General features: G+C 40.0%; 1 protein-coding gene across 1 annotated transcript in view; it reads right to left on the reverse strand.

The window, feature by feature from the left end:
* Positions 1 to 26,168, reverse strand: part of grin3a (glutamate receptor, ionotropic, N-methyl-D-aspartate 3A) — a 44,505-nt gene that overhangs the window by 13,965 nt on the left and 4,372 nt on the right. Inside the window, exons 2-6 of the mRNA XM_061798997.1 lie at positions 21,432 to 22,150; positions 5,194 to 5,863; positions 4,279 to 4,662; positions 2,703 to 2,848; positions 1,126 to 1,241 (exon numbers count right to left, since the gene is read on the reverse strand). Coding sequence (XP_061654981.1) covers positions 1,126 to 1,241; positions 2,703 to 2,848; positions 4,279 to 4,662; positions 5,194 to 5,863; positions 21,432 to 22,150 — 2,035 coding nt within the window. The remainder of the gene's footprint in view (positions 1 to 1,125; positions 1,242 to 2,702; positions 2,849 to 4,278; positions 4,663 to 5,193; positions 5,864 to 21,431; positions 22,151 to 26,168) is intronic.

The raw sequence follows: 26,168 nt of genomic DNA on the forward strand, positions 1-26,168 counted from the left end.
TGACTTTGGACGAGAGGCGTGGTACTCCCTGGAGTGGTTGTCAGCCAATCGCAAGGCACACATTGTGATTATATAATGATGTTTTGCCAATCAAGCATTATCAATGATATGAATAACAGTGATCATTTTCGTCATCATAGTGAAATAGACAGAGGTCTTCACAGTTTTACATTCCTAGCTTTATGTTTGTTTTGTCATCTCTTGGCAAGTACAATCGAGTCAGTATTCCTTGGTAAATGTGACAATTTAGTATACTCACTGGTGTCCCTCAAGGGTAAATTGAACTAACACTCTTATGTATACTTTGGGTTGCACACCACACATAGAAGTAGATCACAGATATGGAGGCATGTGAGGAGAAATTCAAAGTGAAAGTAGTGCGCAAAGAGTGCTGCCCCACAGTGTAGCTTGCTCAAGGCCATCTCATCAGTAGCCAGAAAGCACACTAGCATCTCCCCAATAACTAGGTGCTCTTTTTTTTTTTTTTAAAACAAATTTTTTTTTATCCGTACAAGGTCTCCAACTTGTGTCGTCCGACTCCAAAGTCAACAACCTAATTAGCTGCAAATATCAATAACAGCAAATTATCAAAGTACTAAACTAAACGCAAGGTGATTTGACATTGTGGCAGTATTAAGTAATGAAAAGCAGCGATGGTATGTGGGACTATCGAGGCCTGTAATGGACGTTAGTCACCATGGGGACGTTTTCACTGCGGATGAATGATGCTTTCTAAATGGGCCTGAGATTAACAAAACACTGTGTGGACTTTAAGCCTTTGAAAGCCAGAAAATTAACACTGTTAAATGCTGGCTCATTGATATTAGGGCTGCCTTCTAGACTTTCATGTGACAGCACCTTTGAAAAATTGATGGATTGAAATTGATAATTGGGGGGGAAAAAACCCAACCAGTTCAGGGTGTACCCCGCCTCCTGCCCGATGATTGCTGGGATAGGCTCCAGCACGACCGCGGAGTGAGGAGAAGCGGCTCAGAAAATGGATGGATGGATGGATGGGGGGGAAAACCTTCAAAAGTTCTGTTCTGGAATTACCACAATTGATTTGTTGTCACATCAAAGCTAAACATTTATTTAATAAAATCCTAGCTATTTTCATATTCTTACCTTCTATAGCAAATGGTTTGCCAACAGTCAGTGTCTTGCAGTCTGCATCAATTGAGACCTCATAGTCCAGCAGAGCTTTATCCATGATGAACGCATCAAGTTTCTGGGGATCGGCCCTTCAAACACAAGGTCACAAAATACAGTAAATACCAGGTTATTCCACTGTCATTTTTAAGTAAACTCTTTCACTGTGTTGTTTTATAGTTTGTTGGGGAAGTGGAGGAAAAAGTATGCATTAAAATAAGTTCCAAAAGATCTATTTTTCATTTAAAAAACAACAACAACACTAAACATAAGAGTTGAATTGGTTAATTTGTCATTTTCAGTTTGAATTGTAAATTAATCGATCTGTAGGAGCCTTTATTTATAGTCGAAATACATTATTTTATTGAAAATGTATTATTTTATTGAAAATAAGAATTTTGTCATGGAAAATGTATTATTCGTGCTAATCAGACATAAGTAACTATACTATATAATTATAAACTGCCTAAATGCTTTACAGGTTTTCAAATATAAACATTTTTATTGTGTTAACAATCTGTTAAACTCACCCCACACATAAAAAGTCAGTCCCTTCCTACAGATTTGAATTGTATAGACATTTCTGTGGCCTTGATTCATTTAATACAATGTGGGAGGGAGCAGTTCTATTCATGCTACATCTCTGAAGTTGATTGCTGTAACGTCTTTGCATCTTGATGCTTACAGGCAGGTTAATAAGAAAAACCTGTGGTTGAAATTGCTTTTGTTTGGTATTCATCATCAGCAAGTTGAGGCATGAAAATTTCAATCCTGGTGGAGGTGATAACATCAGGGCTGCCATTCTAATATGTCCTCCAAACTGGTGTGCCTACTGTATGACAGTCCGGCTATAGCACCACAAATTAGACACAGTTAGTATATGTAGCTTCTGTTATTAAGACGAAACAAGGTCAATTGTTTTTGCATTTCTGCTACCCCTATCAGTACAGAATTGTGTCTACAATGCCATTCATTTGGCAAGCACTCAGCAACATGGCAATATTATTATTGTTGTTGTATTAATGTGACTGATAAGAATGTCTAGTCCTTTGGGGTGTGAATCTCTGAGTTACACATTTCTGGCTCCCGAGCTGTAATTTCCTAAAGTTGACATTTTCCTTGAACCTTCTAATCAGCATTTTAGAGGCTCAGCTGAAAAAAACAACAACTTGTTTCATTCATTTAAATTGTGTTCTCTCCAACCTCTGTTTGTATCCAAGCTGCAATTTCTCACTTTATTTTTGCTTTGCTCAGTGGGGACGCCGGTGGAATGTCGAAGCAGTTTAGGATGACAGTGCTTGGTGTGCCGAAGAAGACGGAGATGGGAGCTGTATGTGAAGTGAAGGCAGACTCGCAGTCGAAAATGACAGCAGCATTGTTTTTTTTTTGTCTTCTTTTCATTCCAAATCACTTGACATTTATGTGATATTTCCAAAGACAATAAACCATCTCCTTAGAAAGATGCTGGATCATGACTGGGTGAATATTACCTTTGCATACATGAATAACATGCCCGAGTGGTATTAGTGCTAGTATGTAAAAAATTGAATTACTTGAGATTGTGTATGCCATCCGGTGTTGCTGGGACGTTGTATCGCCGCATGTACTCGTGCATCTCGGGAAAACTCTTTTTGACGTAATCCTCAGCGCTGCTTTCTCTCACTGTGGCGAATCGGAATCCCTGAGAGGGATGGTGCAACTGCAAGAAACATTGAGGAGATGTTTAAGCTTTAATATGAACCCACCCCACCCAATTCAGTCTATTAATTTTCTACAGTTACGCAACACTTTCTAAATTATTAGTAAATAAATGGTTTATCCAATGTCAAAAAGTCTAGTTTTGCGATTTTTTTAGAACACGGTGAGTCACTGTTGAATTTGTTTTACCATATTTACTCAAATAGTGGGCTCCATTCTAAGAGATACCACTATAGATAGTTTTTGGACCACGTGATCAATATTTGTTGGTCCGCCATGTTTGGTGGTTGAGATCGTGAGGATTCTCTTTTCAAACACTCAATAAGCACCGGAAAAAAAACAATGTCGGTGCGTGATGTAACGGGATAACTATCAATATTGGAAAATAAAAAACAAGCAGCACACCTGAAATAGACACCTCCTTTTTTTTTTTTTGAAATCAAGATTCAGGTGCTGGAATTAAATTTTCTATTACCCATACCACAATGTGTCTTTACCACAAGCCAAAGTGCAGAGCAGACATGACATCTGTAAAGCAAAACTACACACTGCCGCATAAAGAGAAGAAAGTGCTGCGGTGTGCAGCATGGAGCATTACAAAGTTGGTAAACATTTCAACACCGCCCCAAAAAGAATTAGGGGTGAAAAAAATGATGATTGGATTTTGGCTGACAGGTTGAGAGCAGCTGCAGGGCAGAAAAACAAACTTAGCGAGGCGTTGGGCAGAAAGTTATTATAGCGGAGTTATTCCATGCAGGTAAAAAAAAAACAACTAAATATTTTAAATCATTAAAAAATGTTGTATTTTATGAACACCTCACCATCAATAGTCACCTTGTCCTATTTAAAAAAAACACATTATAGATATGTATTTTGATGGAAATTATTAGAATTACAACAAAAAACATACGTCTAAGACAGATTCAGAATCATATGAACATTGCCCCAGTCAATGTTATATTTGACAAAAATCACAAACAATTCTGTCTTAATCTGTGGGACAGCAGTGGACGTGTACTGGGTTGACCAGAATGGCAGTGCAAAACAAAACATTATTTAAACAAACCATACCTTAGAAAACTTAAAGGGCAAATACAGTATTTCAGTGCTAAATTGCAGCAAGAGACATTAAAAACAGTTTTGTTGTTGATGCAATCAAACATCATTCCATTTTCTATACCATTAATCTTGTTGATGGTTGCGAGAAGCTTCAACCCATCACTTCAGCCAAAAAAGCAGACTACACCCTGGACTGGTCACCAGTCAATCTCAGGGCACATATGGAGACAGACATGCATTCACACTCACATTCACACGCTCACTGAGTGGGAACTGAAGCCATGCTGACCTGCATGGAACTCAGGCCAGTGTGCCAATACACCAATAATGACACGTCACTCAACCTGTCTGACAGTTTAATGTGACTGATACCTTCGGGTCATGGATCCCTGACAGCTGCTCATAGGTCTTCTCACCAACCATGACTGCCGCCAGATTAGCCGTGTAGGTGGACAGGCAGAAGAGACAAAAAATGGCCCAAAGGTTCATCAGCAGACGGCCCGTCCAGCACTTTGGAGGCTTGATGGCTACGGTTCTCCCAAAAAGGATAGCGTAGCACACGTTCAGAGCTGAGGAGAAGGAGAAGACCCGGTCTCGGTTGCGTCCGCGTGGCGTCATACCAAACGGGCTGTGCCATTCGTATAGGGTGAGGAAGATTGCGGTGACGTGGAGAGAGACAAAGATGCCAAGCCACATTGACCAGTGGAGAGGCCACATGAAGGCCCCGATGGGTGCTGCAGTGTCACGGGTGCGAACCTAAACACACATATTGAAGTGTAAAATAAACAAGGTCTAAAATACATTTTAGGGCATATTCAGACCAACCCATTCAAACTGGATTCCCAAGTACTTCTCTTCTGTTATGAAAGGTGGTGATTATCATTAATAACTGGGGAAAGGAGCTATCACATTATTTATGACATGCTTGTGCATAAACAATTTATTCCAAGTATGCCAGAAGAGGGTAAGACAAGAGAGAACCTTTCTGTGAAGAGGCTGTAAAAAAAAAGAGAATATAGAGTAATCACAGCCCCTTTTGTTTGCGACTGAGGTCAAGTAAAATAATTGCAGTAATAAGGTGACCAGTCAAACCTCATACGGATGATTGTATTAAAATTGAATAATGTAAGGCTTGCAGTAACGAGACTGTGCCTTGGACAATGACCAGCAGCATCGTGATCAGAGTGGGTTGAGGTGAGGTCAATGACAGAGGATTGAACAACGTCTAATAGCAATGAGAAATAACAGGAATGGGAAAATGTGAGCAATCAAAAGGAGAGAACTTACCAGAATTCCCAGGCTGGTGGAGAAGAAGGGTGAGGTGAAGTCAATGACTTGGCTTCTTGCTGAATTAATGCTAAAAGACGTCACAGCTAGGTGAGCAGCACCACTAAGGAGGTCACCCACCAATCCCGTCCAGCGACCATTCTTAAAGCCTCCATACTTCCCATCTCCTACAATGTAGAGGTCAAAGGTGAATCCCATATCCTCTGCCAGCTTCTCCAGCAAGTCAATACAGTAACCATAGCAGCATTTCTTAGAGTCTGTGGGGACAGATCCATTTGGTCCTGCAAGATTTTGGAAAAAACTCTGTAAAACCGATGAGTCATTGGTGAGTGGGTTGAGGCACAACTGGCCAGCAGGACACAGCCCATCTCCATCCACATCCCGGGTGAATACAAACGGGTGCTCCACCAGCGTCACCACCCGTAAATGCAGCCTAGTGGGTCTGCGCCAGTCGCCTCCTCCTCCAGAGGCCTGGCGGCTCGTCCAGGCCCCGTGATCCATCAGAACTTTCCCTCTGCGCCATCGTCCTAGTCTGGTCCAGGTTGGCTGGCCCAGAGGGTCTAGCTGGAGGGACCAGATGTAGTGATGGGCCTCCGAGATGACATTTTGGCTCTGACGTTCTCTGGATATAAAGCCGCTCTGGCCCTCAAAGGATGTGTTGGAAATAAATCTGAAGGGGATGAAACAGAAACATGAATAAATCGCAGGAAGAGAAACTTTGACGAGGGTTACAATGTTCAATATTAAACCAAACAACCCAAGTCTATACTAAACTAAGCTGTACTATATTACTTTTTTTTAGATGTTGAATTCATTCAATGTCTATTGCTTATTCTGTTCAGGATCAAGTTGATGTTTGGCAAAGATCTGGGTAGAGCTTGGACCATTTGCCAGACAAAGATACACAGCATTAATAATTACATTCACATGTGGGCATATTATAGTCTTCAACATAAATGTTAATTTTTGTTTGGGACTATAGGAGGAAACCAGAGTGCTCGGAAAAAATCAGCAAGATTGTAAAGAACATGCATTCTCCACCTAGAAGCAACAGGTGCTAACCATTTGACTCCTGTGCTTTTACAATGGAATCTCAACCCTAAAACACAAGTTGTGAGCCCCTCGACTGGTAATCTGGCCTGGTTGTGCCTCACCAATTCTTCAGCTTCACCTTCCATGTGACAGTGAACAGGATAAGCAGTATAAAAAATAGATGGAGCATTCTCAACAGCATCAGCAACAGACACAAGCCAATTTAACACTGACTTCCCAATAAATTGGTGTTTCAGAGGAGTAACAGTAGAGCCAGGAATTATTTGCCTGTCTATTTCAGACAGAAGTCACCAAAGCAGACATTGCCATGGGTGAAATACACATTAACTCAGCTCACATTGATATAACTAGATTTGTGGCAACAAAAACACAGCAGTGTCATTTGGTTTCAACACATGGGGACATAAGGCAGTCATGGATGAGAATCTCCACTCTCTACCTACGAACTGGCGGCATTCCACCTCTATTACGCCTCTGGTGGTAAAATTTAACACCCTATCTAGCATCAATAGATAGATAATAATAAGATGGCGGTTTAAAGCAAGCTTGGATGGCCATTGGCCAGTGTGAAAGCAGCTTCTTATCTGTGTTTACCTTAAGCGTGTTACTTTCAGCCTTGTAGACATCTGTCACTTCGTTGCAACAGCGTGAAAATCAACCCACTCATGAGGACAATGTGAAAAGATCATAAGGCAATAATTGAACGATGACTTGAGATTAACTATGTTTCAGGTCAGTTAAATGTTTCAGTTAAAAGTGCATTATATTCTTTCAATTAAAATTTGCTAAAAACAAACTGTTGATAGGATTTGGTTCAAAAACTGCCTCACTTCGTAGAATACTTTTAGACAATCGATTCATTGTTACAGGGAAAATATTATGGCAATTAATAAGTTAAAATGTTTAATGATGCACTCCTTTCTTTCTATTTTGCTATGTAATACAGAGCAGTGATGGCCAAGTAAACGAGTTTAAATAAACCTTTCCACAATCCTTACAATGTTGTTTCTGAGCTAATTTCCATAGGGTTTATGTTTAGGGGCATGCCTCCATCAACCCATTCAAACAGCCAATGAGGCACATGATTGAGCGCTATATGAACTTTACCTAGCAACAAGTGGCTGGGAGGAAAACGTGATGTGACTTCAACAATTGTTTTAATCTACACTGCTGCATCTGCTTGGTATTTTAAATGTTATTATGTTATTATAAATGATCATGTTTGTGTGATTCATATTATTGCTTTCAGAAGAAAAATTGGAATTAAAAAGCACACCTGACTGAGACAGTACTGTACTGTAGTTTTCCTGGTGTGCTTCCTACCTAAGTGATTGTTGCTCTGCTATTTTTTTTTATTGAAATGCCAGTGGGGCGGCATGGTGGCCGTTAGAGCGTCAGCCTCACAGTGCTGAGGACCCGGGTTCAATCCCCGGCCCCGCCTGTGTGGAGTTTGCATGTTCTCCCCGTGCCTGCGTGGGTTTTCTCCGGGCACTCCGGTTTCCTCCCACATCCCAAAAACTTGCATTAATTGAAGACTCTAAATTGCCCGTAGGTGTGACTGTGCCTGCGAATGGTTGTTTGTTTGTATGTGCCCTGCGATTGGCTGGCAACCAGTTCAGGGTGTACCCCGCCTCCTGCCCGATGATAGCTGGGATAGGCTCCAGCACGCCCGCGACCCTAGCGAGGAGAAGCGGCTCAGAAAATGGATGGATGGATGGAAATGCCATTGCTCTACTACAGAGAAGAGGTGTGTGGTCTTGATGGTCTCAGCGTGTTTGTGTGTGTGTGTGTATTTGTGTGAAAGTGAGTGTTACAGCAGAGGACAGAGCATGGCCCTATGATCACGCCATTCCTCTCAGTGAGCCATGCCACTGGCTGTCCGGTAGTGTCAGGACCTAGAGCAGACACGCACACTAACACACATGCGCAGAGTCATGTTTTCCATCACATCAGTGGACATAACAATGAAGTCAATTTCCTGCTTGCCCAAACCCACACAGAAGCTCCCTCAGTTAAATATGAGGATTTCACCTAAACATACAAAGCGTGCACATGAGCACTTATGAGCACACACACCTCTCGGCACTTGTCGTGATGGAGGTGAGAAGAAATGCAGTCGTCCATTATATAAATGCCGGTCCACACCTCTACAATGCACCCATCAGGAGTTAATGATGTAAAGCAGGGGTCCCCAACCACTGGGCAGCGGAGCAGTACTGGACCGCTGGCCATTTGGTACCGGGCCGCACAGAAAGATTGAACAAAAAATATTTTACTGATCATCAGATTCTAAAAGAAGTTTCATTAAAGAAAATCAGGTGCATCCCCCTGTGCCTCTGCCAAAGCGCTCATCTTGCTCATGTGTTGAAAGAAAAAAGTAAGCCTACGAGTAAAAACAGAAACTTGTTTGGAGAGCTTCTTTGAAAAGGGGAACAGGCAGTTTCCGATTGAGGCATATATGGGCAAAAGAATACCCTAATAGGAGTTTGTCAAAGGTTTTTATTTAAATTTTGGGCAGGGGTCCACCCAATTTCGTGTTGATCAGCCAAACAGGTGTAGGTGGGCTATTTTTTTCAAACCTTTACTAACTTGAGTATTTCTATTGAGAAGAAACATGACCTTTATTCCATTACACTGAGCTACATTCAATTCAATCTGTTATTGCTTTTGTAATATGTATTTGTTTTGGCTTCTCATAGGGGCTCATGCCTCGACTTTTGTTCACCAATCCAATTTAATCACTAGTGACGTTTGACTCCATTTTACCAATCAACCGGAGCCAGGCAGTTACATGACCAAAAACAACGTCTCCGCAGCCCCACACAGAAGCAAAGTTTTTAAAGTGACTCAGTTACATGAAGCATGACAGAAACAACGGAGGAAACAACGGCGTGCGACTCAGTCAGAAGAGGCACAACACCCCTGGCCTCGTATTCAATTTGTTTACTTTACAGACTACAAAAAAGAACATCTATGTCATGCACTGAGTTGCCTCCTTCCTGTTTTTAAATGTCTATTCTATATCCCATTCTTGTGAGTTTATTGTGCTGTTTCATGTGTGTAAACAAAGAAAGTTAACTTAAGACTATTTGTTGTGGCTGACTTTTCCTGGATTTATTTTATATTATGAAGATTAAATTTATTATCGGTTTAGTTAAATTGATATTCTTGTGAAACAAACTAATTTGCACATGCCTCCTTCATATTTTTGTCTACATGACACCCATACTCTGACTTAAAAAAAAATGTTTAGAAGTCACTCACTAGTTACCAGTACTTAATTTTTTTCACTGGATTATTTGGAGGACTAATTTTTATTTTTATTTGAGTCATATTTGTCTGATATAACAGTACTCTACTACTCTGGAGAACAATTTTGGGCTACTCTAACCATATCTGATGTAGATAACTAAAATATCTCCACACTGTTTTCTCAGACAAATGGATGAAAGCACAAGTGACATTTTTAGGAGGGATGTTAATAAATAAACAGTTTTATCAACCTTCAATCCCTATGACAAATTTTTTTTAATATATTCATCAATATGAATTGCGGCCTCAGTTTTGCCCCTAAATGACTCACGTTTCAAGTAGTGTTGTAAATGCGCACAATGTGAACATGCATCACTTTGATATTGCAAATAAAAAATCTGTGTTATCCTTGATATTATCCGGCAGTGTGTAGTTTTAGTGTGGTTTAATTTATGATACAGTTTATCTAGACAGTGTCGACTTGCAGACTATGAGAATGGAAAGGAGCTGAGTTGGTAGACTTTGTCTGTAACGCACTGTCATGACTTTGGAAGATGGCCTCTCACGGTTGTCTCTTTCATCTCCGACGCCCGTCCTGATGTCGCTGTCTCGCACGACTCCAACACGCAATGTGACATACAAAAAATGGCTCCAACGATCACGAGTCTCGCTGACAAATTTGATGAGCGTCCATGCCGATTTCCCCCGAACTTTTGTTTTGTGGAACCTGTGGAACAGTGAGCGGCGACGACTGAGGAGTGGGTGTTGGTTGGGGTGGGACGAGGTGGGCGAGGCTTTGACTTCAGTCACAATAATCAAAGGGTCCCATATTAATCATTACAGATGCCACAATCTCTCGAAATCTTCTTCTTTAGAGAGAGTGGACTTTGTCAAATACAGTCAGTACAGTATACTGTATGAGATCACAACCATTTTGTGGTGCTTTTATAAGACATTTTGCATATCCAATGAAGGCATGAACTATGACTGAAAAGCTGGGTAATAAGGCTACAGTTAGACCATGCAGGACAGAGGTACATTTAAAATTCCAGCCTCACAGTATAGGGAAAGGATACGTGACGACTAAAATAAGTACAATTTGGACAATTTTAAAGTCTTGCTTTTTGTTGGTCCTAAAAAGTGGACATGTCTGTTAAAAAGCAACAACTAATGTGTAAACTAATAAAGGAAGTAATCAAGAATTCAACTAAACCCGGTTATTACATATATTAAGTTGTTGTATGGAAATGTAAATTTCCTCTTTTACTGTGCAAATGTATTATAGAATTTTAGAACAGACACGAATTAAAATGACTTCATCTGACTAAAATTATGTAGTATGATTGGATTAACGTTCCTGTTTCTGGTTATTCACATTAAAGCAGCTTATAATCAAATCCAAACATTTGGTGGTGTTCCATGTCATAAACCAGATTTATTTTGTGTGTAAATGCTGCACTCATGGAATTTTAGTGTGAATATATTATTTGGCTTCACTTCACTCATTTGCATGGAAGATGGTTTTATCACTAAGGGATGCTTTGCCCTTTAAACACGACTCAACTCCGAAGTTCGCAAGTAACAATAAAGTGTAACTTTCTTTTCAGGGTCGTCGCCGTCAACGGCTCCTACACGCCACATAAAAAGGACATTTTTTATTATTTCCTGTGTGATTCATAAATGGAAGACTGATGGCAGCGGAGCAGCGAAGCTGGTATTGTAAGCTGGCGAGTGACAGCGGGGTGAATGAAATCTGTTTCTCACCATCACGACCTCATTGGTTGCCATGTCAGCTCTGTGTTCTTGATGCCAGAAGATACACAAGGAAGGAAGCGCAGCTGCTTTTATGGTGGCTTTAAAACAATCTCACACCCCAAGAGCAAACAGGAAAGTGTTTTACTAACACAGGCTTGTTCAATCCAACTCACAGGTTTATGTAGGATTTTCTATCTTTGTAACTCAGCTAGCTGACACATTGAGGGTGCTAAACACCTGGGAAATGGTCACTATATCTTCGTTAGGTGGAAACAAAAAAAACTGATAACCTTGCAATGATGAATGCAATGATTTGCAAATCATGTTCAACCTATATTTAATTGAATACACTACAAAGATATTTTATGTTCAAATTGATCAACTTTATTGTTTTTAGCAAATAATCAGTAACTTAGAATTTTATGGCTGCAACACGTTCCAAAAAAGCTGGGACAGGTGGAAAAAAAGACTGAGAAAGTTGAGGAACGCTCATCAAACACCTGTTTGGAACATCCCACAGGTGAACAGGCTAATTGGGAACAGGTGGGTGCCATGATTGGGTATAAAACGAGCTTCCCTGAATTGCTCAGTCATTCACAAGCAAAGATGGGGCGAAGTTCACCTCTTTGTGAACAAGTACGTGAGAAAATAGTCGAACAGTTTAAGGACAATGTTCCTCAATGTACAATTGCAAGGAATTTGGGGATTTCATCATCTACGGTCCATAATATCATCAAAAGGTTCAGAGAATCTGGAGAAATCACTGCATGTAAGGGCAAGGCCGAAAACCAACATTGAATGCCCGTGACCTTCGATCCCTCAGGCGGCACTGCATCAAAAACCGACATCAATGTGTAAAGGATATCACCACAAGGGCTCAGGAACACTTCAGAAAACCAATGTCAGTAAATACAGTTCGGCGCTACATCCGTAAGTGCAACTTGAAACTCTACTATGCAAAGCAAACGCCATTTATCAACAACACCCAGAAACGGCGCTGGCTTCTCTGGGCCCGAGATCATCTAAGATGGACTGATGCAAAGTGGAAAAGTGTTCTGTGGTCCGACAAGTCCACATTTCATTGTTTTTGGAATTTGTGGACGCCGTGTCCTCCGGGCCAAAGAGGAAAAGAACCATCCGGACTGAATAACAATGCCAAACCACATTCTGCACGTGTTGTAACAGCGTGCCTTCATAGTAAACGAGTGCGGGTATTAGACTAGCCTGCCTGCAGTCCAGACCTGTCTCCCATTGAAACTGTGTGGCGCATTATGAAACGTAAAATACGACAACGGAGACCCCGGAGAATGGGAAAGAATTCCACCTACAAAGCTTCAACAATTAGTGTCCTCAGTTTCCAAACGTTTATTGAATGTTGTTAAAAGAAAAGGTGACATAACACAGTGGTAAACATGACCCTGTCCCAGCTTTTTTGGAACATGTTGCAGCCATAAAATTCTAAGTTAATGATTATTTGCTAAAAACAATAAAGTTTATCAATTTGTACACTAAATATCTTGTCTTTGTAGTGTATTCAATTAAATATAGGTTGAATATGATCTGCAAATCATTGTATTCTGTTTTTATTTATGTTTAACACAACGTCCCAACTTCATTGGAATTGGGGTTGTATAGGTATGGTTCGCTTGACACTAAAGTGTTGAATGGAAAGAAAACAAACGATGCCATCTAAAAATACAGTTGATTACAACAGAGTAGAATTTAACTTACTCACTTCATCTGTCCCGTTTCGGTTCCTTATATAATTTATTGGAGTTACATGCAGTCTCACTGCTATGGTGTCACTGTATTTAAGAAACTAATGTGGCTATTATTATCCCACATACACACCCAGCCATCGTGAACCAAACAGAATTGCACTGCTTGGTGTAAATGCAGCTAAAAATTGCTTAAAAGAAAAAAGAAAAGTAAAGTGAATGTTTCCTCTACATAACATACCCTTTCGTATCATATCCTAGTCAGTTTGTATTTTGTATTTAGGTGGGAGGGAATTACATTGGCAATAAGCATGTTGATAAAAAAATGATCATTTAAAATTGTTTAAAGAACCAACAAATAAAACTTTAAGCAAAAGCTTTAATGTCCAAAGAGTTGTTTGGGATTTTGACTGTAACATTGATTATAAATGAACCCTGCCTCACATGTCTTAAACATGCTGTGTAAATGTAAATCAAATTCATGAATAATGCATTTGACACAGCTTCTTCCTTCAACCCAAAGCACAAATCAATCACATTCATAAATGTTTAATTCCTCACTGTTAACATCCCCTTTAACCAAAATAAATAAATACAAATCATTGGTCAGTTTGTTGGATCGTTTACTGTGAAAATCTAACAGTACAATAAGATAAACCAGCAAAGGGTGAGATAACACCCTATGCATAAATGATAAGGATCTATACATCAGTACTACTCAAAGGCCCTTAATAAATCTTATTTAATTTAATCCAGTTTTTTTTTTCCAAATGAAAACAGTTTGCAAATTGGAGGACTTTATGAGCAGTCCTGACCATGACTGGAAATGTGAAAATGTTGTGTCCACCCAACCGTAGAAGATTGGTTTAAGCACGGCACTTTTGCTTGCTGTGACTTGAAATTAGTAACAGAAAAACAGAGTTACCTGAAAGTACAGACATATACCTGTAAACACAGGTATTGTTTGAATACAGATTACATTTATGGGGACTAGGCAAGGCTGTAAAAGTGACTATTAGTCATCATCAAATGTGTGAACTGCCAAAGCTCTGACAAAAACAAGTGCAAACAAGTTATTAAGAGAGCCAGTGCACATGGCTGGCTTAAAATAATTGACATTTGCTTGGAAAAAGTCAATCTTAAATGGCAGGAACGATGTGGTGATGTGCACATTCAAGCTATCAATGGGAAATGACAAGGACTGCATTTTTGCAGTTTGTTTTAACCTAAACGTAAATCAATGAGCTTGTTTAGTTTAAAAAGATCAGGATAACCTTTCACCATTCTTTTGTAAAGTTGGGCATACACTATGCAAATGAAGCACATTTGCAGCATGATTTTGAGTTGTTGACCCTCTTTTGAAAAGGACATAATTTCACGTGTCGTCTGACGTCGCTTGTCGAAAAGACGGGATGAGCAACTAATATCGCTATGATCAATATCGCATTCTTTTTCAACATTTTGTTGGGTCTTAAAAGCATGAAAATGTTTTTAGGTTGTTCCAGTTTGTAATTTGCAAAACATATACAGTATAGAGTTACTTATTTTGTATTTAGGTGGGAGGGAATTACATTGGCAATAAGCATGTGGATCAAAAATGATCATTTACAATTGTTTAAAGAACCAACAAATAAAACTTTAAGCAAAAGCTTTAATGTCCAAAGAGTTGTTTGGGATTTTGACTGTAACATTGATTATAAATGAACCCTGCCTCACATGTCTTAAACATGCTGTGTAAATGTAAATCAAATTTATGAATAATGCATTTGACACAGCTTCTTCCTACAACCTAAAGCACAAATCAATCACATTTATAAATGTTTAATTCATCACTGTTAACATCCCCTTTAACCAAAATAAATAAATAAAAATCATTGGTAAGGTGTTAAGATATCTTTAGAAGCTATATGTGATTTTGTTTACTGTCATTTGTCAAGTTCCTTACCATGCAAATACCATTCTTCTTGTGTCCTTCAGTGAAGAAGAAACATTGTCAGCTGTTAAAAACACATTTAGAAATTTGAGTGAAACAAATGGTGGAAAAACTGTGTGCTTGTTTTTTTTTGTTTTTAAATTTGAACATTACATGACTTTTTTGGTCAATATTTTACTATTTACCATGTAGCTTGGTATTCCAGTAATCTACAATTGAGAAAGTTGGCTCCGCATTTAAAATGCTATTCATTCAAAAAGAAACCAAAGCACATTTTTGGAAAAAAATTACAAACCATGTAGGTATTGAATATGTGTCAACAATAGAGTAAACATACAGTATGTACGCATAGCTACTGGGAGGATCCAAACATATCTGGAACGACTCTGCAACTCAATAGAAATTCTTGGGGTATATATTTTTTTGTTATTAAATAATACATCTAGTTTATCATCAAGGCTTGGAAAACAAAAGTATATGATAAACGTCATTAATCCTGATAAGAAAATGGTTGGACAGTCCCTTGCTTGTGAAAGATGTCTACATTATTTAGCAAAGCACATACACATTATCTGTAAATGGCCTCTTTCATATTGAACGAGACAAACATTTTCTATACATTTACTAATTGAATTGAATGTTTAAAATTTTTAAAATGATGGACTAATGATACTGTTATGAATGGTTCACTTTCAAAAAGGAAAGCTACATTTAATCACTTTTCTTCAGAAGTGTGAATGTTTTGTCATTTTGACTTTATGTGTTTATTTCAAACATTTAAAATGACAAACGACAACATAACTTGTCCCACAGGGAAACAAAGGGGAATTTTTTCAAAACATAACAAATCAGACGTCAACACAAAACACCAACTCGAGTGGGTAAACATCCACATACACATTCAAGGTAGTGAAACTATCAACAACGAAATATAGATAGATATATACACACACACGCACGCACGCACACACACACACACACACACAGAATTACTCTTGGGATAATAAATGTACATTTTAGGACTGGCGGCGCTAAAATGAGAGTCTTTGCCTTTGCTGCTGGTAGTATACAGTGTCCCTTTTGAGCTATTTTTCCTCATCATAATGCTAAGTGATGTGCCTTGAAAGAATCTTCCCACAGGACCAAATGAATTAACGTCCAATGATGCAGCACTTGGTGCTCAGCCATCAGATCAGAGAGGTAATAGAAGGAAATATAAAGTGGCTTCTCTTTGAAGACTTTATAACACTTGCTGCTCAAAGCCCATGAAGGTAAACCAAAAGACTGGAGTACAAGTAATAAATAAGAACAAAATCAAATGAATAAAAAAATAAATAAAAAAAACAGCCACTAGTTGTTGTGATTTCATCATTGATGACATACTATGAGATATTCTACTGAGAGTATGTAATAAACTCTGCAGCAGCAGCAAGGCTAGATACAACAAGAGTATAAAAGTGTCCTCAAAACCATTCTTACTCCCCAGTTGTCCAGGCAAATGCAAGACAAATTGTATATCTAATTACCAGAGAATCAACATAATCCCGAACTGTATCTTTCTTTTATCTCATCTCCCTCTTATACAACCAGGCTTATTAATTGATTGACTCGTGCTTATCAGAGCTCTTATCAAGTGTTTTAGTTCTATCATCTAGTTAGTATCTACACTTCCTACTTTTAATCCACACACATCATCTTGCATTATTTATGGTGGCTGGGATTTGAACTGTGACTTTCCACCTTCCTTCTACTACATTAGTCTTTTTGTATCTCATCATAAGGGAAAATATTGCAGGCACAATTTAGCTGGATTATTTTCTTCAGGACGTGGCACTAATAAAGGAAGTGATCAGATATCATCAGTCACACCTAAAGTGGTGGTCCATTAATCTCAATTGTGTTTTCATTCATTCTGTTCATCTTGTGACTACACATTAGCATCCATCCATCCATCCATTTTCTGAGCCGCTTATCCTCACAAGCTATCATCGGGCAGGAGGCGGGGTACACCCTGAACCGGTTGCCAGCCAATCGCAGGGCACATATAAACTCACATTCACACCTACGGGCAATTTAGAGTCTTCAATTAACCTACCATACATGTTTTTGGGATGTGGGAGGAAACCGCAGTGCCCAGAGAAAATTGTACATTTGCATATTGGTGCTTATTAGGGCCCGAGCGCCAGGCGGTGCTAATGTGGGCAAAGCATGGTGGCATCAAAGTTTGTTGATCATTTCAAAGATTCACCATTAAGAAGGGGGCGCTAGGGCCCGTTCATTGTTGCTTTCAGTTTCAATATATTATTTATCCTCCATTTTTCTGCTTTTTTTATGTATCTAGCTTGAGAGCAGTCAAAGCCCTTTGCTGCTCATCTGTCACACACTATCTCTTTTCAACATGAGTGCAGTGTCAACAGTTCCCTTCGGGTCACCTCACCCACCCTCTGGAACATCTAATACCTTGACGTCATCTTGTAGAAAGAAAAGTCCCCCCACTGCAAGAGTGAGAGACATGACGACATAATCTTGACTCTTTTTTTCTGAGAAAACAAGCATACTTAATGTATTCAAGGTATTTAGACACTCCAAATGTCAAAACACAACTTGCAGAGGGAAACTCTACTAATTTTAGTCAGGGCAGCGATATGTTCCCCATCATGGGGTGGCAGGAGCTTATCTGTGAGGATTTGGGCTTTGAAACAGCGGGGTCATGGTCCGACACCCTAGGCAGTCACCATTCTTGCACCCCATCACTTTGACATTCCTCCTTGCATGCCTGCATGTGTGTGGTCTACAGATTAAACACTGTGTAGACATATGACTACTACACTATGTTGTCTAATATTGACACTTCTGGAGGAAATTGGCAAGGGCTTATATGTTTTAAAATAAACTATTAAAATGGGGGGGGGGGGATCTCTGAGCCATTTTACATAATCTTAATTTCTAAATCCATCCAATTTCTATACTATTTATGGTGTTCAGGGTCAAAGGTGAGTTGGAGCCCAGCTGACTACGCCCTGGTCTGGTCACCAGTCAGTCACACTGCACATATTGAGATGGACAAGTAATTACTGTCACATTCACTGAGTGGGAACGGAACTCACAGTGCCTGCACAGAAGTCAGGCAAATGTACCACTACACCATCGGTGGCTTTCTAACTCATAAATCATTATTTCATGGCAAGGAACCATTCCGTCAATAAAATGGTAGTAGTAGCCTAGTTTAGTAATAGTAGTAGTAGTAGTAGTAGTAGTAGTAGTTGTTGTTGTTGTTGTAGTATTAAATCCTCTTGTGCACCACTGTAAAATGGCTTGGGGGCAATATTAACTCCTCAGGTGGCATTCCGGACAGGGCTCAACTTAACTTTCCTGTTCTTTGTCTAGTGCTATGTAAATTAAAGAGAGACTAATCAATAATTCATAGGCTGCTACAACCAAAGTAATGTTAATACAAGCCTAATTCCCCGGCCTTTTTTCGCCCCCCTGAGATGATCACTCTGCTGATTCAGTTGTTTTGAGGTGAATCTCAGCAGGAAAGGCAAACTGTAATTGTAATGCAGCAACTTGTTCACTTCACCTTCTCATCAAAGTGATATGAAGTTGAGTGGTGCGGATTACCACCCGATGCTTTGACAAATTTATGCAGTTGCTGTATTTTTAAAGTATGTTCTAATGTGGAACATCCAAGGGCAGGAGCGAGGCTTTGCAGATTTGTATGAGTTAAAAGATAGATGATAATATAAATGTGACACATTTAGAAAAGCTCGGTGTCACAATGTTATATCTCTACTACTTTCTTTTTAATTGTAATGGAAATGATGTCTGTCCTTCATTGAGTGTCACAATTTAAATTTGTTTCTTTGGTTCTTTCTTCTTTGGTTGGTTTGTGCCTTTTGTGGCACAATTGAGTAACTCCCAATAGCCCAGGATCAAAAGTGTTGTACTGTTCCATTTACATTTGGAAGCAAATGAGGTAAAATTGAGTGCACTCCTACTCCAAGCACCATTTTTTTGCTCAATGCAACACTGGAATGGAAATAGGAGTTCAAAACATTATAACAGAAATGAGCACAGTATTTAAAAATCAATTACTTGCTTATTTGATTGCTGATTTTGTCCAAAGTTGATCTAGGAAATTTTGTCTAATACCCTTTGTCTGACATCATCTTGAACCAAAAAGTGCCAACACACAGAAGGACAAAAAAAAAACACAAATCACTTGAGTTCAACCATGGTGGGGTCTAGTTTGAGAGTGTATTTGATCCATCCATCCCTCCATCCATTTTTTTTTTTTTTTTTACAGCCATTGTCCTCATTAGGGTTGCGGGTGAACTGGAGTCTATCCCAACGGACTTTGGTCAAGAGACAAAAAAATAAAAAAATAAAAAAATAAATCACATTCACAAAGCGCAGGTAGAACATGCACATTCCACACACAAAGGCTGGAGGTGAGATTCGGACCCCAAACCTCAGAACTGTGGGCCAGTCATGCTATCCACTAGTTCACCGTATTGCTGTAATTTGATTTTCCTTCGGCTTTTAGTTTTATTTGTGATACCACCACAAAAGGCTACTAGAGATGATGGCAAGGAAGAAATGCATGATGATGACCCTACAGCCAGAAATGGCACTTACATGGGAAAAGTTTTGACTGCACAGTAAAATATGAGCAACATCAGCAGCCGCATCTTTGACTGTGCTCGAATTGAAGTTTCATCGTATTTGTGTCCACCTGCCACTAAAACTAAACACTGTGACAGCCAAGGCTAATGTATTAAGTTTTTTTATTTTTTGGGGGGCTCCATTGAACAGCTCTTGCCCCAGAGTATAATGGTTCCCCTCAGCCATCATCAGGGTCTTCTTCCAACAAAAGCAAGCATTTAAAAAAGGTCTAAACAACCTAGTGCGGCTACAGTACACATACCAAGCGCTAAATAACAACATAGAATGTGATCGAGTCTAGTGAGTGGAAACGACATAGCTACAGTACTTAATAGAGGAACATTAATCAATGGTATGTTCTGCTCTTCTTTGAATTTCTTGTTTAACAACATATCAATAGGTTTTTGCAGGTTTAAACATCTTTTTCCTATTTCATATTAAGTAGAATATCATCCATCCATCCATTTTCTGAGCCGCTTCTCCTCACTAGGGTCGCAGGCGTGCTGGAGCATATCCCAGCTATCATCGGGCAGGAGGCGGGTTACACCCTGAACTGGTTGCCAGCCAATCGCAGGGCACATACAAACAAACAACCATTCGCACTCACATTCACATCTACGGGCAATTTAGAGTCACCAATGCATGCATGTTTTTGGGATGTGGGAGGAAACCGGAGTGCCCGGAGAAAACCCACACAGGCACGGGGAGAACATGCAAACTCCACACAGGCGGGGCCGGGGATTGAACCCCAGTCCTCAGAACTGTGAGGCTGACGCTCTAACCAGTCGGCAACCATGCCGCTAGAATATCATGTATACTGAAAAAAATAGAGTTAAACTTCAAACCAGTGGTGATTCTACATTAAATGTGGAAGACTTCATGGCTCTGTTTCTCGCTCTTCCTTATACATATTTTATATTTAACCATGAGCAGTGATTCAATTGCTAACTTACTCTACATAAATAAAGTTGTTGCATAATCCTTAAAGGGCTGATTTAGGGAGCCATTTCCATAAATTCCTGTTCCTGGCAGCTCTCCGTCCAGACGCACACATTGTCAGCTCGAGTTGGGCATTCAAACAGCCTAGTGTGTGTGGCAGTCAAATGTTGCGTTTGGGCTCCGGGGCACATACCGTAAGTGTACTTCACAAATTCTGCCAAGAAACAAGTGGCTCAACCAACATGCCCGGAAAGGTGAATAGATATGAGCAATTATAACTACAAATGAAGGGCATAATATTTGATGAACTATTAATTGATTGTGACGAACCATATCTTGAAGCTATTGAGGCAAAATGGAGTGCACTACTTGGCCGCAAGCAGCAGAGGTGTCATTAATTCAGTTTCAACTGGCCTGAAGAACAACATGCTACAGGATATTGGAATGGGTTCAAATAGTTTGGTAACTACTTGAGTGGAAAAACACAAAGGGTTCTGGTTGATAGTGTTCAAACCCCTTGTCTATTTAAAATGGTCACCCCCAGGGGTCTATAATGGGTCACATTTTATTTACTATTTATGTAAATGTAAAATTTTTATGCGGATGACATGGTTTCGTATTGTTCAGCGTCATCCTTAACAACTTAGCAAGTGCCATAGAACATTTGCCAGCTGTCTTTATGGTTATTCAGAAAAAAATTCACTTGCACTTTGTACTATGATTTTTATACTAAACGAGAACGTTTCTGTCTACAAATACCTGGGTTTTACGTGGAAGAACATTTGCCATTCAAACAGCGTGGCTGGAATTCACCTACCATATTTTTCACACCTTTTCATTCTTTACTATCCATGATCTTTAAATTAGATTTCATGGAAGTGAGGATGAAGATAAAAAAAATCAGGAAAGGAATAATCCCTTACCTTGTCAAGTATTCCCCTGAGCTTGCGTTGCTCTGCTGTACATCCATACAATTTGTAGTTCCAGGAATGAGCGCCAGGGCAGGATTCTCTTGGGCTGCACTTCCAATCGCCCGTGTCACCAGCTCCAATGCGTCTTGGACGTATTGATCCAGAGAGGGGGATGCCATGACCCCGTGAGCCAATAGTCCAAGGGGTAATCCCTCTGTTCTCAACTCAGCCACATTCTGGCCATCCCCCAAGATCCAGTGGAATTCTGGAAGCGTCATCCTCGTAACCATCGCCCACAGGCGACGGACCTCGCGAATCTCGCACCCGAATGTCACCACTCCAACTGTGGATGAAGGCTCTCTCAGGGCCTCCAACTGCTGCATGAGAGCTTGCTGATGGTCCGTTTTGGCGGAGGAAACCGAAGCAGATAAAGACAAATGGTGGGAAAATGTTGATGATGGCAGCCCTGCTCCTGTCGAAACACTTAATGTGCCTCCTGAGTTTGGTAAAGAAGATGAAGGCAGTGTGGAGGTTGAAGCTGTCAGGTTGACAAGAGTGCCCAGGTGGAAACGGGTGTTATTTTTGATGAGGAAAATAAATTCACTTATGTCCCATTTCTGGCAGAGCAACACGCTTATGTCCCACCAGCCATTCATCATCAAAAGGGAGTAGAGGAGATGGGGTGCTGGGGCTTCCACTGTCCGCATGGCCATTTGGAAATGAACAGGATTCTGTTCAAAGAGAGGGATGTAAGTCGAGATGAACTAACAGGCGGAGGAAAATATTAACAGTCATATACGGTATAGCAATGTGTTATTGGAGGGGCATGTGAGGTTAAGGTGAGTTTTTATGGAAAAAAAGGGGGGAAGTGGATAATTGCAGGGAGAGAGGAGTTTTTTAAGAGATTAGGAAAATTGATGGAAAGATGAGGAATGAATGCAAGAAATGCAAATGACAACTTTAAGATGACAACAGTGATAAACAAATGGTAATGAGGCAGATAAAATGTTGCAAGGGGTCATTTGGATTTCATAGAGGGCAAGAAGATGGGAGAGACATTGGGGAGGCTTGTGAGAAACATAGGAGGAAATGAATTAGATAAAGGGAAAATATGGAGAGTAAAGGGGGAACGTTACAGTATGGAAGATGGGATAGCTAGCGATGGGTGGAGGATGAGGCATCAAAAACAGATGGAGCGAAGTGGAAGAGGAAATAAAAAATGGGTTATGAATCCAGCATTGGAATTACTTTCTCTCTTTGAATTCAATTTGTTCCTTGAGACCAGACACAGAAGGGAAGAGAATGGATTTCAACCTCCACTTACGTGCTCCCATGAATATCATTACTCACATCACAAGTTACACTAAATGTATTTAAGGCAAAGCAAAACAATACAAATAAAAAAAGGGAGGATATTTGGAAATATTGTTCACATACTGTATATCTGCTAATTGTTCATTAAAGGGAAAGTTTGCAATTTACACAAAAAAAAAAATTTGTAAAATTTTGTCATTTTTTTAGAACAGTCATTATGACAACCAACAGACAAAAGGTGAGACTTATGAGGTATCAATCATTTGTCTTATCGTGGGCACACCGTTGCAGCCTCGAAAAAAATCTAACTTGTTTGTTTATCATCGGGCGTGGCTGTTTCTTGTATATCAAATCAGAGACACACGATGGGGCCAGAGATGGCGGATTCTTTCCACAGATCATATTCATCGTGTACCACTGTCAAGTCATAATATAATAAATATTTTGTACATTTATTTTATTATGTCTTTTATTAATATTTTTTTTTACCTGATGAAAAATGTCTTAGAACATACCCAGTAATTTTGGGTAGAAAATTGTTTATTTCAAAGATTTCACTCGTGCTCGATGTACCGTCGGGTTAATCGTCTTTACACAACCTTTGAATCAAAAATCTATCAGAGCCACCAAAAGCTTTTAATCACATTACTCACTTTATATGCATGTAATGATTCTTCGTCTGCTTTCTGAACATATGGAGATGGATGACTGTGCCAATATAAGAATGAGCTACAGCAATTAAATAAGCTGTTTCCTAATTGGGAAAACAATGTTTTAAGATAAACAAATAACATTACAATTCATATCCTCTTCCCTAAATATTCAGGGTCCCAATTCAGCCCTCATTGTACTGTGAGCGATAAAATCTGTTGACATCAAGAAAATAAGATGGGGAGAGGAAGAAAAGCTCTGCAGTGCATATACCCGTTAACATCTTCGTATGAGATGCGTGTAAAAATTCCAACTATGTTGTCACTGAGCTATCTTCCATCAATTTACACACATAGTGCATCCATAAGCTGTGAAGTGATGTGAGAGGAGCATTGCATACATTGCCTGACTGCAGGAACTGTTATTACCAGAAGCCAGCTGACAAAAAAAACCTTCTAATTATTTGGAGTGATTGTCCCCACATTAGATGATTAGCTGCTGAAAGTGTCAGAAATGATTAAACTTGGTGTCTTCATGCTTGATTGGTTTCTTAACGTTTGCTGCATGCAAAGTGTAAAAGCAAATGTTTTTTTCCTTCTAAAAAGTTCCTACGTTTAAAACAGTGAAGTGATGAGACAGATGAACTTCTCTAGGGGGACTGCCATTTTAAAGTTTTGCATCACACATTCTGTCTCCTGTGTTTGGCTTAATGTTAAACTGCATTATGCTGGCCTAAGACCATGCTTAAATTGTGAGTCAGCTGGCTTCCTGTCATTTTATAAAAGATTGACAACTGAAAAGAATTGATGTATTTCGTTATGAGCTAGATGTCTTTCTTGTGCCAGCTACTATTTCCTGGTTTTATTCTCTTTCTGGCGGCACGGTGGGCGACTGGTTAGAGCGTCAGCCTCATAGTTCGGTCCCGCCTGTGTGGAGTTTGCATGTTCTCCCCGTGCCTGCGTGGGTTTTCTCCGGGCACTCCGGTTTCCTCCCACATCCCAAAAACATGCATTAATTGGAGACTCTAAATTGCCAGCAGGTGTGAATGTGAGTGCAAATGGTTGTTTGTTTGTATGTGCCCTGCGATTGGCTGACAACCAGTTCAGGGTGTACCCCGCCTCCTGCCCGATGATAGCTGGGAGCAGCTAGCTCCAGCACGCCCGCGACCCTAGTGAGGAGAAGCGGCTCAGAAAATGGATGGATATTCTCTTTCTCTGTTTCATTTATGCTGTTCCTACACAACACAAAACCCCAAATACTGAAGAGGTAGGTCATTTCTTCCTCCTGAGGTTACTTTATTACTTTCTCCCAAAACCAAAAGATTTCAAAAATGTCCTTGCAACTTATACTGAATCAGTAGCGTAAGAAACTGTAACTTTGCACATCTGCATTACTCGTCCATGCATTGTATCCTTCCACAATCCAGGCATCATCCATTTAACCAATTATTCATCTCCCATTCATCTATTAAGACATCTTTCCACTGTTCATCCATTATCCGTTTATCATCTATCTGATATTTATCCATTCCTCTTTCTGTCCATCAATCCTACCAGGTCCATCTATCAACAATTTTCTACCCATTATTCCTCATCCCATCTACTGTCATTCATCCGTTATTCATTGATAGTCCATCTAAGCATCATTCATCTACCCATCTACTGTAGGTCGACTCATCATCTATCCACCAATTCATCCATTCAAAATCTATCCACCCTTCTACTGTCATCCAGCCATCTCCCATCCAACCATTTAATTTACATCCATCAATCTGTCCGCCATCCGCCTATCCTCTATGCATTTCCCGACTGTCCATCAATATATTATCCAGGGACAAATTCATCCATCCGCCATCTACCAGGCTTCCGTCATCATCCATTCAGCCATCTACCGCGCATCCATCATCATGCATTCCAACATTCAGCCATCTACCGCGCATCCATCATCACCATTCCAACAATTCATGCATGTACCCTCCTACCCAATTCATGAATCCACTGTTCATCATCATCCATTCACTGGCACTACAACCTCTATCCATTAAACAGCTGCCCATTGACCCTACCATCCAGCCACTGTCTAGCCATCACCCATCCACGCATCTTTTACAGTATTATCCTTTGATCATTTTCACTTCAACTGTCCATCCATCAACCTTACACTGGCCAACTAACCCTACACCCATCAGTTAATCCATCGAATGTCCAGTCCTCATCCATTCACCCATGCATCATCCATCTATCTCTTAAACCAGGTTCTATTGATCCATCCAACCATCCAGTGTCTATCCATCACCCATCTACCCTCCATCCACATAGCTACTGTCCATAGAGCTAACATCCAGGGAGCCATTCGTACATCCACTATCCAGCTATTAGCCATCTACCAAGCTACTGTTTATCCGCCCACCAATCCATTTACTAAGCATCCACCAATATAGTGTCCATCCATCTATCCTTCTATTCATCATCCAGCCACCGATATACTGTCCAACAATCAATGCAGGTAACATCCTACCTGTCTTATCCATCTACTGTCCATCATCATCCATTCCCTGGCCATATTCCACCTATCCATTTATGTATCTGCTGTCCGTTGAGTCGAACATCCATCAACTATCTCGCCGTGATCCATCCATCCATTCATCCAGTTTCGGTCCATCCATCCAGCGTTCATTCATCAATTCACCCATTGTGCCTGTGTCCATCCACCTATGTATCCATGCACCAATCATCTGCCTGTTACTATAGCCATCCACTTTATGCTTTCTTGTCTACAGTGTGG

Source organism: Phyllopteryx taeniolatus, chromosome 15 (assembly GCF_024500385.1).
Source record: "Phyllopteryx taeniolatus isolate TA_2022b chromosome 15, UOR_Ptae_1.2, whole genome shotgun sequence".
NCBI lineage: Eukaryota > Metazoa > Chordata > Actinopteri > Syngnathiformes > Syngnathidae > Phyllopteryx > Phyllopteryx taeniolatus.